A 16,332-nucleotide genomic window follows, 5' to 3' on the forward strand; every position below is an offset into this window, starting at 1 on the left:
CACCTGTGGACTAAGCAAGAATACATATAAAAAGTGTATTAATGCTGTATTATAATATATATAATATCACCAAAGGATTAAAAGGACTTGTTGCAAATGCAAGATTTACACATCAAATTACATGTTATTATTTACAAAAAGACTTGTACAATACAGACCATTCCTCTTATTAAAACCATAAATGGTACAACCCCATGTACACCTAAGGACATTTTGATGCAGTGTTTCATCCCCATTTCTGCCAGAGGCTGAGCTTTCTCCATGGCCCGCTCACATGCATTTTGCATTATGGCCTACCAACAGAAAACGAGATACCAAAATACAGTACATCGTCTAAGCTGGAGGCAGCAAGAGGCCACATGATATCGGGAGTAATCTCAGGACACTTTGTGTTGGAGGAGTTCTGGTGCATCCCACCTATTACACACCTGTAGTCAACTTATTGTGTAACTGGTGTAATTTTCAAATGCTGCTGCTTACATCTTTCTAGCTGAGAGAAAAGTGCAGTGCTGGCACCTATCCAATGTGAGGGAGGACAGGCGATATTAAGGAGTATAAAGGGGGAAATATTGTAAGAGTGTTTGTTGTCCAAGACCAGGAACACCCTGTCTAAGTCAATCTCTGTGTCAGGGCCTATGCAGCCAGGGAGAATAGTGCTTGAATTTTAGTATACGCATTTATGTTATACAGGGGTAGCTTTAGTGACCCCTATATAGAAGTTGCCTAACACTTTCCACTTATAAAGGATTATTGTGATCTTGTCTTTAAGAAGCTCTAACAGCTCCACTGTTTGCAGCCTGCCTTGGCTATTTTGCAAGAAGAATCCCAAGGTCTAGAGCAAAGGTAGGCAAACTGTGGCCCGCAGGCCACATCCAGCCCACAGGACCCTCCTGCCTGGCCCTTGAGGTCCCAGCCGGGGAGGCTAGCCCCTGACCCCTCCCCAGCTGTCCCCCCTCACCTGCAGCCTCAGCTCGCTGTGCTGCCAGCACTCTGGGTAGCAAGCTCCTGCCGGGCAGCACAGCTTCAAGAACTGCTAGCCTGCCCCGGTGCTCTAGACTGTACAGTGGTGTGGCTGGCTCCGGGCGAGCGGCACAGCTGCCAGTCCTGGTGCTCTGAGTGGCATGGTAAGGGGGCGGGGAGGTTGGATTAGGGGCAGGCAGTCCCGGGGGGGGGGGGCAGTCAGGAGACAGCGGTTGGATGGGGTGGAAATTCTGGGGTGTGTGTCAGGGGACGGGTAACGGGGGGGTTGGATAGGCATGGGAGTCCCGGGGGCGTGGGATTGGATAGTGGTCGGGGGTGACAGGGGAAAAGGAGCGGGGGGGGGGGTTGGATGGGTGGGGGATTCTGAAGGGAGCAGTCAGGGGGTGGGAAGTGGAAGGGGGCAGGGGCCAGGCTGTTTGGGGAGGCACAGCCTTCCCTACCCAGCCCTCAATATAGTTTTGGAACCCCCATGTGGCCCTCAGGCCACAAAGTTTGCCCACCCCTGGTCTAGAGAGATGCCTTCCCCCTCTTCCCCACCATGAAATTCCATTCAGATTTGGCTGATATATAAATGGTTAAAAATGGTCATTTCCCTTTTCTTTCTTAGGTTCCTTGGAGAAATTGTGGCAGGCTGCTACAAACACTGAACACTCTGAGTCCAGGCTCTCATGCCAAAGGGACACAATTGCAATTTCCTAGGCTGAAGCATGCTCAGTGAACACTGAGTGAGTTGGAGGAGCACGCTCAGCGTGGTTGGCCTGGAGCTCTGAGGGTATGCAGTATCCTCAGTGAAGATGGAACATTTGCTGCCAGCCTGGAACATGCACAAACCAAGATTTTCAGAGGTTTATTATACAGCCATATTTCACAGGGAAAGTAAAAGGCACATCTCTAAGCTAGGCTGAATTCCTTGCCTAATTTCAAGTCCCTGTTCCAAAGCATGGAGACACGGGACCTTCTCAATGAAAGGGGAGGGAGGGGGAAGGGGGAGAGAGAAAAGTGTGTTCTAACATGGCCAAAACAATCTTATTTTTTCCTAGTCTTGTTCTCAAACAACTAAACCATTTTTTGCTGAATCTTTCCTGAAAATTCAGCCTGAAGCAGACACGCAACATGGAAAATTTCAGCCCTAGTAGTTAAAGTTTAGCAAAATTATAAGCAACTGAAAACTGGGGTCTTTTAAAGGGAAGTCTCAGGTAATATTAACTATAGGCATAACTGCCAGCTGTATTTTATTTTTATATCTTGTGTAAGTGTGTGTATAGATATATCTACACACAAATATACACATTAATTCCATGTATGTATTCCATACAGAGTGAACCTTTGTGTGTATATAATGTAAAATATTGCCCTCAAGAAACCAGTATTTCCTTTGTACAATAATTCTTTCAGCTTCAGGCATTATATCACAATTTTCTTTTTTTAAGGGCTATCACAAAGTTAGGGAAAGCCAACATTGTGATATAATGTCTAAAATGGAGAGAATTATTTCACAAATGAAATAATAAATGCGTCCTGAGTGTCCTGATTCCTAGTCATACGCATTAGCCACAAGACTTCCTCTTTTCTAATATTTGTGATGGAAAAGCCACACAAACTGTGTGCACAAACTGAGTAATTACATTCCTAGTGAGTGCAAGTAACCAATTACAATGACCCTTTGGAAATTTGGCCCATATGTGTTTTGAAGAAAACTACATGGCCATAAGATGGCACCATCACCACACACATTCCAAATGCAAGTTCTTCAACTGTTCCAGTCGTAGGTAATTTTTTTCTGCCTACCAGCTAGGTTAAATGGTGCACCTGCTTCTCACTGAAGTGTTGTTGTTTTTTTAAATCTAAAAAAAGCTAAACGAAAAATCAGGTACCTATTGAGTTGGGGTTTTTTTTAAACAGGGGAATGATGCATGGAATCTGTATTGCAGTCTTCATTGCTAAACAGTTTGACACAAAATACCCCACTTTAGACTGGATTATGGCAAACTATAATCCACACTTGTCATATGTTTTTCCATATGACTAATATATTATGTTACTTGCCAGTTTAAGCCACGCTTGCCATGAAGCATTAGCGTTGAGCCTCTGTCCCAAACTGCATCATATAACCAGCGAAGGAGAGTAAAAGGGATGAAGGGGAAAAGGAATGAAAACAAAAAGATACACAGAGAAAGCAAAAGTAAAGTTAATCAGGCAGATTAAGAATAATACAATATAAACAAGGTGTAACATGACATTTTCAGGGATCAGGAGATTTGTAGGGTTATCAAAACTGGTTTAACTGTGAGCAATTTTTAATGTGGAATTAGTTAAATATTATTATAAAGCAATAAAATGCACGTTCTTGTGTTTATTACTGATTTCCTACTACAGATATTTACTAGAAAATAAAGAGGGTTTTGCAGTAAAAACAAAAATGATCAAAATTAGGTTTCTTTGGAGGAGACTATTAACTGAATTGTGAGAGAGTTAGTGGGTGGAGCAATATCGATGGCAACTTCTGCAGTACCTGTGAATGGCTGCAAACAGATCCTCAGTAGTTCTCGGTCTAGCTGGCGTTGCCGCCTCCTCATTCCCTGCCCTGTAACTGTTGCTTGGCAGTGTTGAATTATTTGTTGTGTCTGTCTCAAACACCTCAGCTAATCAGAAGGAATAAAAAAAATACAGACAGGCCGTCATCGGAGTCCTAAACTGCACATTATCTGCTAAAGCATCCCTCTGTATTCTTCACTACAGTAACTGAAACATTGAAGGGAAATACTGAACATACTGTTTTCTCAATATTTCTCTGATTTCACAATTTTTTTTTTGAGGAAACTGCAGTGTCTGAAATGCCTACGTTTGTTTACATATACAAAGCACAAAATTACATTTTAAGTTTTTTTTTTTTTTTTTTAGGACTTCAATTAAAACTAGTCACTGAAATTCTTCAATCTAGTCAGGTTTTCCTAGGATTTTTAAAACTGATGATGCAGTTAATAAAATACTGCTAGTATCTCCACTGCTTTTCTGACTAGAGGGTAAGACGGAGATAGAGACTCTTTATCAGGGATTAATCCAAGCCCTGTAATTGTCCTTATGATTTTTAGTCTAGTATCACACCTGCCTTTCTATGGGTGAAAATTTGAAAGCTATCACACTTCCCCCACCCTCCATCATCAGTAAACTAGCTCCTGCTTCTCCTGAAGGATAAAAGAACAGAGACTTACCACTTTCATCCTCTTGAGATAGATGTCTGTCAGTGTTACTGCTGTCATCTCCATTGCTGTCTGAACTGCTTCCTTCATCTAAAGTGATCTGCTGCTCCTGCTTGGGAGCTTCTTGAACTGGTGATGCAGCAGGCTGTACCATATAGACATTGGTTTCCACTGTTTCAAAGAAGGTGGAACCAGCAGCTCCTCCCTCAGGAACCAAGCTGCCCGAGTCCATCTCATTGGAACTGAGTCCATCTGTAAGACAATTTTTTGCTTCTTCGTAATGTGCAATCTCTCTCCTAGTTGGACTTGATGTGCCTCTGACAGGATCACTCACATTAGCTATTTTCTCTGCTGTAAAATCTAGCTGCGGAGGTGGCACAATGAGGAACAGTTTGGGTTTCTTCGAAATAGGAGGTGGCTTCTTGTTTGATGATATACCCTGAGTCTTGTTCGGAGACCCCGATGGCACCTGAAATGGTGTATTAATAAGGCCAGAGTGAGATTTTTCATTCTGCACAGGGGACTGAGGTGCTTCTTCAATGTTTGTTCCTGATACATCAGCTTCAAAGGTTTGTATTAGACCTGCTGCATTTCCAGGTTTTTGACCACTGCTGATCTCAGGTGCACTGTCACTGAGACCTGGAAGTGAACTCTGAGGAGGAGTTTGAACTAAGTTTTTGAAGGAAGGACTACGAGTTTTCATCTCTCCATCCAGGCTGTTACTGAGCCTTAGTGAAAGAGATGGTTTTAGAGAAGGCTGTGGTGCGAAAATTATAGTTGCTTTTTCCTGAGGGTTGGCTTCAGAAATAGATCCAGCCGATTGTTCAGTCTGTGCGCCTGTACATTTTTTCACAGACCTCAGTTGTACCATTTGCAGTGCTTTGGTGGTTATTAAGGGCATTACAGGCCTACTGGAATCTTGCTTGTTGGCTGGCTGTTTCACTGCCCTGTAGCCAGAATCATCCTGATTACATTTCTTAAAAGAATATTGTGTGAATTTAGCTGCATCTTGTGTCAGTTTGGGGTCAAGAGGTGGTGCTGGTGGAGGTACTACATTGGGGAAAATGGAGGAATAAGGGGATGAAAGGGGAGGAGAAGGGGCAGAAAAAGGACTGAAGGACGTTTCCTGTGTTGGAGAAGGAAACCATGGACCACTCAGGGGAAAGGAAGAATTTATAACAGCTTCTGGCGGGGGTGGGGGAAAGCTGGGAGAGGCTGGTAGTGGAGGCAGATCGATTCCATCTGCTGGGACAGGGGGTGGAGGAGGGAGAGGATGATCAGGGAAATGTGGAGGTGTCGGAGGTGGAGGACCAGCAACATCAGGAAGGGAGGTCAGGGCTGGGTCCAGTTTCTTCATGTTCACACTCCCTTCAGTAGATGTATTAGAAGAAAGAGAAGTGGAGGATGAAGAGATGGATACTGAAGATAGCAGAGAGGATTTTCTCTCAGGCACTTTCGGTTTTAACTTGGGTTTCCCATTTGCTGGTGACATGCATTTTAAAAACACAGGCACAGGAGTAAGTGTTGTGGGTGTATTTGATTGACTAGAATACCCACTAGATGGTGATGTGACTCTGTGAGACTTCTCTGGAGAAGTGTTCTTTGGTTTGGCCAGTCCGCTGGCCACTTGGGGCGTAGAAGCCCTTGAGCCGTCATTGAGGTGGCTGATGCTGTAATCATTAAGGGTGGCTGTAGTGCTTGCAGAACGAGCCACTGGGCATTTGAACTGATCGTCTGGCATCCCAGCATAGTCACTGTAGTAACCCCATTGGTCAGCATATTCTGATTTGATGCTGCTTGTGTCACTCTGTGATGGGGTGACAGTACAGAGAGAGTACATATTTGGAGCTGTTGTAGACATCATGCTGCTACTTGCGCTGGCGGAGCTCTGGCTGCGAGAGCGTAGCACCCAGGGATCCTCATAATCACTGCATGGACTTTGGGACGGGGAGCTACCATTTTTGCATGGAAGGTTTAACTGCAGTGAATGCTGGAGGGTAGCGATTAGTGTGTCATCAAGTACCTGTCCACTGGACTGGGTTTTTTTCTTTGGGATCCTTTTGAGAGAGTCTGTTCTGGATGGTGGAAGAGGTGGCTTCTTTGCTTTTTTCAAAGATATGTTTCGTATGAGAGATTTGTCACTGTTGCTTGACTGTTCGTCTTGATTTTTCTTCTCATTTCCATCAAAAACATTAATCACACTGTGCCTGGGGTTTCCAAAACCATTATTACTATTGCAGAGTTTACCTAACTTGAGTCCAGAGTCCATATGCATAGTAGTGTAGTAGCCATCATGGTCCACTGAATACAGAGAACTTGAATCTTCTTTGACAGAAGTTCTCTCTAGGCTGCTGCTACTCACATTGCTTACAGGAGTGGAATAACCTGCACTGGCATAGGTTGGCTTGTGTGAGGGAGTCTCATCATTTTCTCTGGATTTGTACACCCAGTACTCTGTGCTGTTTATACTGTTGCTTTGTGATCTGCCCCCTGAAAAACTGGATTCACTCCTGCCATCGCTATCCTGGGAGTGGCCTTGGAAAGGGAGATTGTTTCTACAGCTATAGCTCATACTTTGGGACCCATTCTCCACATTTCCTGGAGTGCTGAGAGATACTGCTGAGTCACCAAGGGAGAGCATCATGGTAGCATTAGATGAGATAGTGTCTGAGGTCTGTGAGTGGCGCGCTGAGCTGCTCTCACTCCAGTTACCGCTAGAAGAATGGTGATCTTCTTTCATGCTTACTGCATTGTTGGCAACAGGACTGTCTCTGGGTTTTGTGTAGGAAGGTGAGCTGGTGATTTTACTATCCAATGGTCCAGCACTCTGGGTGGTATGAATCACAATAACTTCTGAAGAGGATGATATCGTGGCATTAGGTATGATGCTAGTTGAATATGTAGCATGAGGAGAGACCACACATGCTGGGCTTGCAGCTTTTTCACTCTCATAACTTCTCACCTCTTGGGACTTTGGCCTTGGCAGTGTCCCAGTCCTAGGGTTATTCCTCATATGGACCACACTGTTATCAACCTGCAACTTGCTTATCTGGTGTGACAAAGTGCTAGTGATGTCTTCTGTCTGGTTAGAGATGCTCTGCCTTTGTTCCAGTGACTGCAGAGACACTCTTGCTCCAGGTCGAGGCAGGCTATGAAAACCCATGTCATTATTTAGGCGAGAGGCAAATATGACCCCAGCAGAATCACTCATCACAGACATGTTTCCAGATGAGCTGGAGAACTGTGACATCTGGGCCGCAATCCCTTGTCCTTTCTGTGCTCGTATTCTTCTCACTGAAGGGGGCACAACTTTGACTTCCTCTGTCTGGCAGCTGGTGTCCTTGGTTTCAGATCGCTGCATAGCAGAGCGGTAACTGTCTAGTCTCCCTAATGTGGAATAGTGATCTGGGACATGCATCGAATGCCCACGGAAGTCACTTTGGCCAGTGCCAACTGCTGGAGTCAAAATAAAACAACAATTATCCCTTGAAAATACAAGTACTTACTTCAGTATTTCCATGTTTTTATTAATGTAAAAGACATCATATGTCACATTCATTATTAGATCATTGTTCCCTTTGCCCTTGGAGGTTATACAGCTGTGGAAAGATGTTCGTGCCTTATGAAAAACCATGCAGTACCAACAAACTCTGCTTATGCATTGTATATTTTCTGCATTTCTCTTCCCATTTTCTTTATTACAAGGGACTGTTAGCTTATGGAATCCTGTGTGTTCCCACTGCTTATTCCACATGACATCTTCTATTTATGACATGATAATAATTTCCACAGCAACCCAATTTGTTACATACAAATAATATTGCACGACTTCCAGAATGGAAGCAGCAGGAACAGACAAAAGCTTGAGAAATGGAAATCTTGGTTCTGTGTTAATATCTTGGGAAACAAAGAATAAAGAAAAGAAATTCTTCAAAAAAAAATTAAAATCTGCAAAACTGTTTCTAAACACTATTTTTTTCAAAGTCCTTCAGAAGGCACCAGTATCTCTTCAAATCTTTGTGTGGGCTAAAGAATTGACAGTGGGAGTTGTTGTATCACAAATAAAGCAAATGTTTAATGAAAGCAATAAAAATAAGGTATTACCTAAATCTGTAAAGGATTAAATACCATTTCCCGTTGGAACTATTTTGTATATACAGTAAAAGAAGAAAACGAGGGGTGGGCGGGAGGGGGGTTGGAAGAACCAAGAAAAATAATTCAACTGATGATCTTCCAATGACCAGCACCATCAAATACCCACATCTCTTATTTAAAAAGCAAACAGAGCTGTTGAAGACCACTGTGCTTCCTATTTATGAGGCAAATACCATAGCCTGGGGTAAACAGACTTGGAAGACAAAGGATGAAAAATGTATTAGTTCAAGATATATCATCATAGTTATTTATTATTTGCATTACTGTAGAGCCTAGAAGACCTCTATACAGCTATTACTAAACCAACAGAAAGGACCATCAGGTTATTATAGATTTATATCTTTATAGGTCTTTGTGCCAAGAAAAAAACCACCACCATATTCTTTAAATAGCATTTAAAACTGGACTGGAAGGACTTTTAATCCCCACTGCAGTTGTGTTACTACAGTAAATTGCAAACGGAAGTGGCAGCGGAGGAAAGAGTCTGTCTACACTGTCTTTTAAAACCTATTGCAGTGAGTCTCACAGCCCGCATCTACAGATTTAGACTCTTGCTACGGAACTAAAAACAGCTGGAACAGAGGGAAAGTGGTTGCTTTAAAACACCTGCCTGCAAGCTGCTCTCAGAAATGTCCCAGTGGCATGTCTGAGTTGGCACCCTCTCCCACTACCTGCCTTCTTTCTTATTTGCTAACCACAACTGGATTGGTAGAAGAAGTGTTTTCCCCATTCAATTTTAAATACAGTTTAAAGTACATTCAATTATTCTTGGCATCTATTAGAGTGAAAAGGTATTGGAGGAGGAGGGAAGGGTATTACTTGGGGTCATGCTTCTAAAGGGAAAGCAGCACATAAAAGGCTGGATTTGTTTTACTTTTTCCAAGGCAAAAAAGTAAACTTTAAGCCATTTTAAGCCCATTTTGTTTGCTCATGTGTAGATTCTTCTGCTCTTATGAAAATGCAGAGTTTTTCTGCTTCAGCCAAGGAAATGAGAAATTAAATTAGATAATACTTAGCTGGCAAACAGCTTGAAAATTCTAAGTACATGAGCCTATCAGAGCAGACAGACTATAGCAGCCAATCAAGGTACAGATTTGTATCATCAGAGTCTAGTTATTGAGAGAGCCGTTTAAGAACAATAATCATATTTTTAATTATTTGTATTTATATTACAGGGTCAGGGCCCTGTTTTGTACAATGCTATAAAAACACAAAGGTAGACATCACAAAGATTCCGGCCCCTGTGATGTGACCAGGTGACAATTATTATTAGAGATAGAGATAAGGAATTTGTGTACGACAGAGTAATAGCCATTGTGATTGGACAAATAAGACAGAATGTAGGAAACTGTTGAGAATAAACTGCAGTTATGCATCACAGTAGGTATACAGTATCTTTGCATTCTGATTGGCTGATAATTTCTTTTCAATATATATAGATATAAAAAGATAAGCTAAATTGTTCCTCTACACAAGCAACTTTTAAAAATACATGGAAACACACTTCACATTTGTTTACACATAGCGAAACTAAATGTTCAGCATAATAGTACCATTCACAAAGCAGGACGACACCAAAGATTTTGACCCGAGACAAGAAGCTGAGAATTTTAGAGTGTAAGTAACTGTAGAGGGACAAATTTATTTACTATAAATATGCGTGGAAATTTTAAACTGATTAGAACAAAAAAAATATCAGGACAATTTAGGGCCTGATCTAGCAGTCCTTATGCACATGCAAGGAGTGCAAAATTTGACTCAAGCTAGGTAAAACTTTAGGCCCCAATACGGCAATCAGCTCCACATAGGCAGATCCCTTGCAGAGTCCCATGACTTCATTGAGGGTCCACAGTTGTGATAGGCAACCAGTGTGCAGCCCCAGTGAAATCAGCAGCACTCTGTGCAGGTGCAAGGGTCCACTCACATAGCTACAGCTGATGGATAAGGCCTTAAAATGTAGACGAATTGTTTCAAGTAATATATTCTGAAAAGTGTCTTGTTTTTATTTTTAAAGAGAACATAATTTTGAGGTTTTAAAAATTTTCTGTTAAAAAGAAGGACTAAGTGACAAATTGTGAAATTGCATTGGTCTATTTCTGTCCTCAGATGAGTGCACAACTCCCTTTGAAATCAACGGAAATTGTGAGCCCTATCTAATTGCACAACTATGTACCTGTTTCCAGTTCCATTTCTTGTACAGGGACAACAGAAATCTGCAGGGAAATCTGTGGGAACTCACTGCGCCTCTCTTAAAATGCTGTGGGTTAACCCCAGCTTGGTGGAACATTGGAGAGCCTCATGCTACTCTACAGTGATTACTCTAACAAAGAGCAGCAACCGTTAATTGAGGATCACCACAAGGCGGGACTCTGAGGTAAAACGGGGTGCAAATGGACGAGATGGATAAGAGAAAAAGTAGCATTGTTGTTACAAAATATTGTGTTTGTTTCAACCACTATATAAGCAATCTCTCTTTCCAAACCTTCTGTGTCTGGCTGTATGATTATTTCTAGCACATGAAATTCTCACTTATCCTTCCTACATGTTCATGAACTTAGCCCAACTTATGCCTTACTACTAGGCCTTCTCCAAACGTGGTAAGCTGGGTAAAGGAATGGTGCATGTGCAGTGCCAGCACTATCCCTGTTATCACATGTGAGCAGCCTGAGTCACTTCCTCCTCTGTGTTTTCCCCTGGCACTTACACAAGTATATAATATCTACACAATAGAAATCAACTTACAAGTATATGAATTTGCACTGGGTGCTCCATAAAGCATCTATGACATTTGATAGGGGGAAAAATCCCACAAAATCCTACAGTACTCCACAGAACTGTCAGCTAAAAAGTGTTGGAGCCTTATAAACATCACTGCTTCCTGAAAATATGAATGTTTAATGGATGAATGTCTACTGGACGGGGAATCAAGACAGCTTTAGTTCTGTTCCTTGCTCTGCCACTGATCTAACACCTGACCTTGGGCAAGGTTGTTATCCTTAACCTCTCTGTGCTTCACTTGCCCCATCTGCAAAATGGGGATAATACTTAGTTGCCTCCTAAGAGTGATATTAACTGTGAATTCATTAGTGTTTGGAATGCTCTTTGTGATCCTCAGATGAATGGTACAATAGAAGTGTAACGGATTAAGCCCAAAACCAAGTATCTCAATGACATTCAGAAGCTGCAGCCTTATCAGAAATACCACCAGTGAACAGCACAAATATATAATTACTGGAGTCCCTTAGGCTAAAAAATTATGATTTAGAAAACTCAATTTTCTTTAAAACAGGAAAAAGCATGGATTTAAATGACTGGAAAAATAAAGAATTGTTTACTCAGACTAGTTCTATATGCCTTTAAAAAAAAGTTTGAAAGGGTTTGCCAAAACCCAGAGTCCACCACCTTCAAACATCCCTAATTTATTAAATCTGAAAAAGATCACAACCCTAAGTAGGGTGGTTGCCACTGACTAGAAAATTGTTCCTCAGGAACATGCAAAAGAGTTGAACATCAGGAATTGAAGTGTTCTCATTAAACATCTAGTTAATCTACTACTAAATGTCTCGTCTATGTCAAACACGATCAATGAAATAGGTAACAATACTGGCATTTAAGAGGTCACAATTTGGTCTGAACTACACTGGAGGAAGTGGATGGCTCTTTGGGCATTTTTGTTTCAGTGTGAGAGGCTGCAGATCCAGTAAGACAACCATTAATTGGTTGACAGTGGTAATGCATTCTTCACAAGTAAAATTCCTAAACACTTCATTTTTTATTTAAATGGTTGCTTATATTCTGGAGAATAGGGCAAAATCTGTAGGAAGATTCTAAATGCATGGATTTTACATCCCTGCAGATTTCGATTGTCCCAGTACACAACTTTTTCAAATAATGTGTTCCCCTCAATTGACTGAAATCAGCAAACAAAGAGCTTTAATTTCCAGATGCACAAATGATTTGGCTTGAATTAACATGCCTTTTGCAATAGGGCACACATTTATTTGGAACTTTAATAGGCTATCAGACTGTATTGGCTTCATAAGCACTGGTAAATGTTATTAGTCAAGTAATGGTAAGCAGTGAAGATGAATAGTGACGGAATACAGTTCTGATGAGCCATACCTAGCTCCTTTTGTATGTTGTCAGGGACTCCTGTAATAGTCTTTCTCCTTTTGACTTTCTTCGGCCGTCTTACCACAGTGTCTGTGTAAATTAGAGACCGCCGAATGCTGGCTTGGCGGTCGAAATTCTCCCCTAATGTGTAGTAGAACAAGCAAAGCAACATTACTTTCAAGCACGCTGACATCATGCACTTTCTTCCACTAGCTCATTGTAGAAATGAAAAAAGGCATTAATAAATGATGTTAGCTCAGTCCTACAGTGAGGGTATACATTGAAGGAAAAGATACAGCATATCGTCACCATAAGGCTTGAGGAACGTATACATTATAGAAAGATGCATGGTATATGACATTTTTGACTCCCTTAATTCAAATCTGACTGAAGCAAGTGCCATTCCACTAAAGTCATCAGGTTTGAATTTGGCCCCCTATGGGTTGTTTTTTGTGGGGAAGAGAGCAAATTTGATTGCTCCAGGAAAATGAAAGACTAATACTGGGACAGACATTGTGATGGCAGGACTAATGCTAGCTTCCTCATGCAGCTCCACCAATGCATCTAAACCTTGACCTGCAATATTTTTTTTCAGGCTGAGCATTCTCAAGCAAACATTGCCAAAGCAACAGTATCGAATCTGTATAGTTATTTCATGATGTGGGTAAACATCCACTGGTGACCAGGATGAGACCAAACTAATTTTCCTTATGATCTCAGCTATATTTCAATCCCAATCTCCGTAAGTGAAAGGCCAAAAGTATTAATAAACTGTAATATTAGTTACTATCAAACCTTTATAAATGGAACATTAATAAATGGACTACTACAGAATGAAGAACTCGTGTCTATCAGAGTGCATTACCGGAGAAAGCCTTATAGTGACCATGTACTGTATCAGAATGGGACCCAGAAGCAGCACCTCTCCAGTTAAGGTTGAGCAGCTTTTCTTTAGAAACTCACTTTTTAGGGGTTCACAACTTCGCCATTTTAATTCCCACTAAGATCAAACTTGGCTTATGAATTGTCAGCCAAGTTAATTCCCCCGCTAAAATTAGATCACAGTGCTCAAACTCTTTTTTTTTAATTTAAAAACCCCACAAATAATTTTTAAAATACAAATTCACTTTGGATTAGTTTAAGCACTTTTAAATCTGCCCTTATTTTGGGGCAGAGTTTTAAAAATTGAGATGCTATACACACTTGAGCATGAGTATTCTCTTGTCTTCTTCTGTGTTTTTCTTCAGTAATTTTAAAAAAATCAATGGCTAAATTATGTACCTCTGAAAAGTGACTACTGCATGTACACAGTAGCTAATGTACTTCTCATACATCTTTCTCCTGGTTTCCTTCACATCATTGTGTGTCATACAGGTAGTGAGGAAAATACCATAATTTCTACAACACTGAACATTTCAAAAGATTGTGTGCAGATACCTGAAAACACAGGAATAATAAATGTAGCAGTTTCATTCATCCTATACAAAGGATATGACTAAATGTTAATGGATCGTTGTGTCCCAATGCATAGTATTCTTGCTAACCGAAATCTTTGCAACTGAAACAGTGCATCGATTTCATCTCAATGTTCAGGGTTCTACTAATTAAAGTAAGGCCATATTTTAAGTAAGGCGGTGGGGGGGCATTTATTTAAATATGGTTTTAAATAAAGTCATATTTAAAATAAGGGGGGGCATTCTCCCAGGATCTATGATAGAGAAGCCCCAAAACATTGTGGCAGAATGTCCATTTTTAGAGGACACTACTACTACTACTACTCTAATGAAAAAAGAAAAGGAGTACTTGTGGCACCTTAGAGACTAACAAATTTATTAGAGCATAAGCTTTCGTGAGCTACATCTCACTTCATCGGATGCTCTAATAAATTTGTTAGTCTCTAAGGTGCCACAAGTACTCCTTTTCTTTTTGCGAATACAGACTAACACGGCTGCAGACTAACACGGCTGCTACTCTGAAACCTACTACTCTAATGGTATGTCTACACTGCAATCAGGTGATGTTATACCAGCACATATAGCCATACCCAAGCTACCTCATTAAAAATAGCAGAGTAGCCATGGAAGCATGGATTAGCCACTCAAGGACATACACAAGTCCTGGCAGGCTTGTTGAGCGGCTAGCTCATGCCACCATGGCAACACTGCTATTTTTAGCAAGCTAGCTCATGTATGGCAATCGCATGTCCTGACTGGAGTATAGACATACCCCTGTGGGTATGTCTATACAGAAAACACACACCTGGGGCTGCTCTGGGTCAGAAACTCAGCCCCTATGCCAGCTGTGGCTGTGCCACAGGTCTTTTATTTCAGAGTAGACATACCCTAAACGTTATGATATGCTGGGACCCTTATTGCTTGAAGGTTCAGGATAATTTGTTAATCCAGCCTTCTGATGAACAACTAACACTTCTACCCACATTATGATAGTTCCATCCAGTTCTCTGGACCTATCAATAGAAGGTTTGCTTTGTTTCTTCAAAAATTTCTTCTTCCATTTAAAAAACAGTCACACACAAGACAGTGGGTTCCAAGCAATTAGAATACAAAAAATAAAAAAGACAATTATAATCACAAATCCTCCAGACTAAAATAAAATTTTAATTTTAGAGAATTCAAACAAGGAAATCCTCTGTTGATTAACACTGCCATTCGATCCTCATTTGCCTTATTCTGCCTTTGATTTTGCAGTATTATGTAACATGTGAAAGTCATTATGTTAATTATAGATCCAATCCCGCAACCATTACTCATGCAATCAGTATTTTGGTTTAATTGAGACTACTCATTTAAGTAAAGTCTGTAAGAAAAGGCCCAAATTTATATTGATTTGTTTGGATGAAGAACGTTAAGGACAAAGAGGCCACATTAACAAACCAAGGGCTTGTCTACATTTACTGGGGGATCAACGAGCAGTGATCAATGCATCAGTGGTCGATTTAGTGGGTCTAGTGAAGACCCACTAAATCAACTGCAGAGTGCTCTCCCATAGACATCACATAGCATGGACCCAGTGGTAAGTAGATCTAAGCTACACTGATTTGAGTTATGCTATTCACGTAACTCAAATTAAATAGCTTAGATTGAATTTCCCCTGTAGTGTAGACAAGGCCTAAGTTAAACTAATAAAATCAGGATGTTTCAGTCTTATTTTGACCACTGTTTGAGGCTAAAATACATATTTATCAGGGTCTAATAAAAATATCTAAAAATATTCATTTTTGTTCTTAATGTTTTATAATAAATGTCCTTCAAAGTCCTCATTTGAAGTCTATGTATCTTGCTTGTTAAATCATGGGACACAAGGTCAACAGGACCTAAGCACAAGCTTAGCTGCTTTATAGAATCAGACCCTTGCTCTTCATTTTCCCCCTTGTTTAGCCTACCCATCACCACCAGATACTTTTATAGCTGGAAAATAGTCCTAGAAAACCCACTGCAGTGGACACCACTATAAGTCTCTTGATTAAAATGTAAGACGTGCTCTAAAAGCACTTGCTGGCCACCACTCCACCACTGAAAAATGGAGCAGAATCACTTGTGGAATGAGCTCAGCCCCTGTTTACCCTAAAGACAGAATCCATTTCCAAACCTGGATGTCTAGTCAGCAGCTTGTCAGCCTAATGCAGTAACCATGCATCTTCAGACCAGCCACCAGATTTGTAATACTAATGTGTTAATTGCAATCTGTCCTAATGAAGAGCCATGTTCTTCTGGTAAAGAGTTCTGGTAAACTGCCAGAACACCGCCATGTGGTGCACACCCCAGTAAAAAGCCTTGTAGCTTATTCATTATTAATGCACTTTCAAAAATGCTTTCAATTTCCAAAAGCTACTTCTTGGGTTAATATTTTATTTTGGTCAAAT

The 16,332-nt window shown here is 41.0% G+C and overlaps 2 protein-coding genes across 17 annotated transcripts in view; one reads left to right on the top strand and one right to left on the bottom strand.

Moving 5' to 3' along the window:
• The window catches only part of HEBP2 (heme binding protein 2), a 26,648-nt gene extending 23,311 nt beyond the window's left edge, over positions 1 to 3,337 (top strand). Inside the window, 1 exon segment of the mRNA XM_038393680.2 lies at positions 1,589 to 3,337. Within this exon segment, the coding sequence (XP_038249608.2) occupies positions 1,589 to 1,699 (111 nt within the window). The 3' untranslated portion in view covers positions 1,700 to 3,337.
• The window catches only part of NHSL1 (NHS like 1), a 278,563-nt gene that overhangs the window by 11,687 nt on the left and 250,544 nt on the right, over positions 1 to 16,332 (bottom strand). For 5 of the 16 annotated variants that reach the window (XM_043511075.1, XM_043511077.1, XM_038393674.2 and 2 more), the window contains 3 exons: positions 12,459 to 12,590; positions 4,194 to 7,637; positions 3,494 to 3,623 (listed from right to left, as the gene is read on the bottom strand). In XM_043511075.1, the coding sequence (XP_043367010.1) occupies positions 3,494 to 3,623; positions 4,194 to 7,637; positions 12,459 to 12,590 (3,706 nt within the window). Of the gene's footprint in view, positions 1 to 3,027; positions 3,080 to 3,493; positions 3,624 to 4,193; positions 7,638 to 12,458; positions 12,591 to 16,332 lie in introns of all 16 variants that reach the window. The other 11 variants (XM_043511087.1, XM_038393675.2, XM_043511082.1 and 8 more) reach the window with 4 other exon arrangements.

This window comes from Dermochelys coriacea, chromosome 3 (genome assembly GCF_009764565.3).
Source record: "Dermochelys coriacea isolate rDerCor1 chromosome 3, rDerCor1.pri.v4, whole genome shotgun sequence".
NCBI classification, from domain to species: domain Eukaryota; kingdom Metazoa; phylum Chordata; order Testudines; family Dermochelyidae; genus Dermochelys; species Dermochelys coriacea.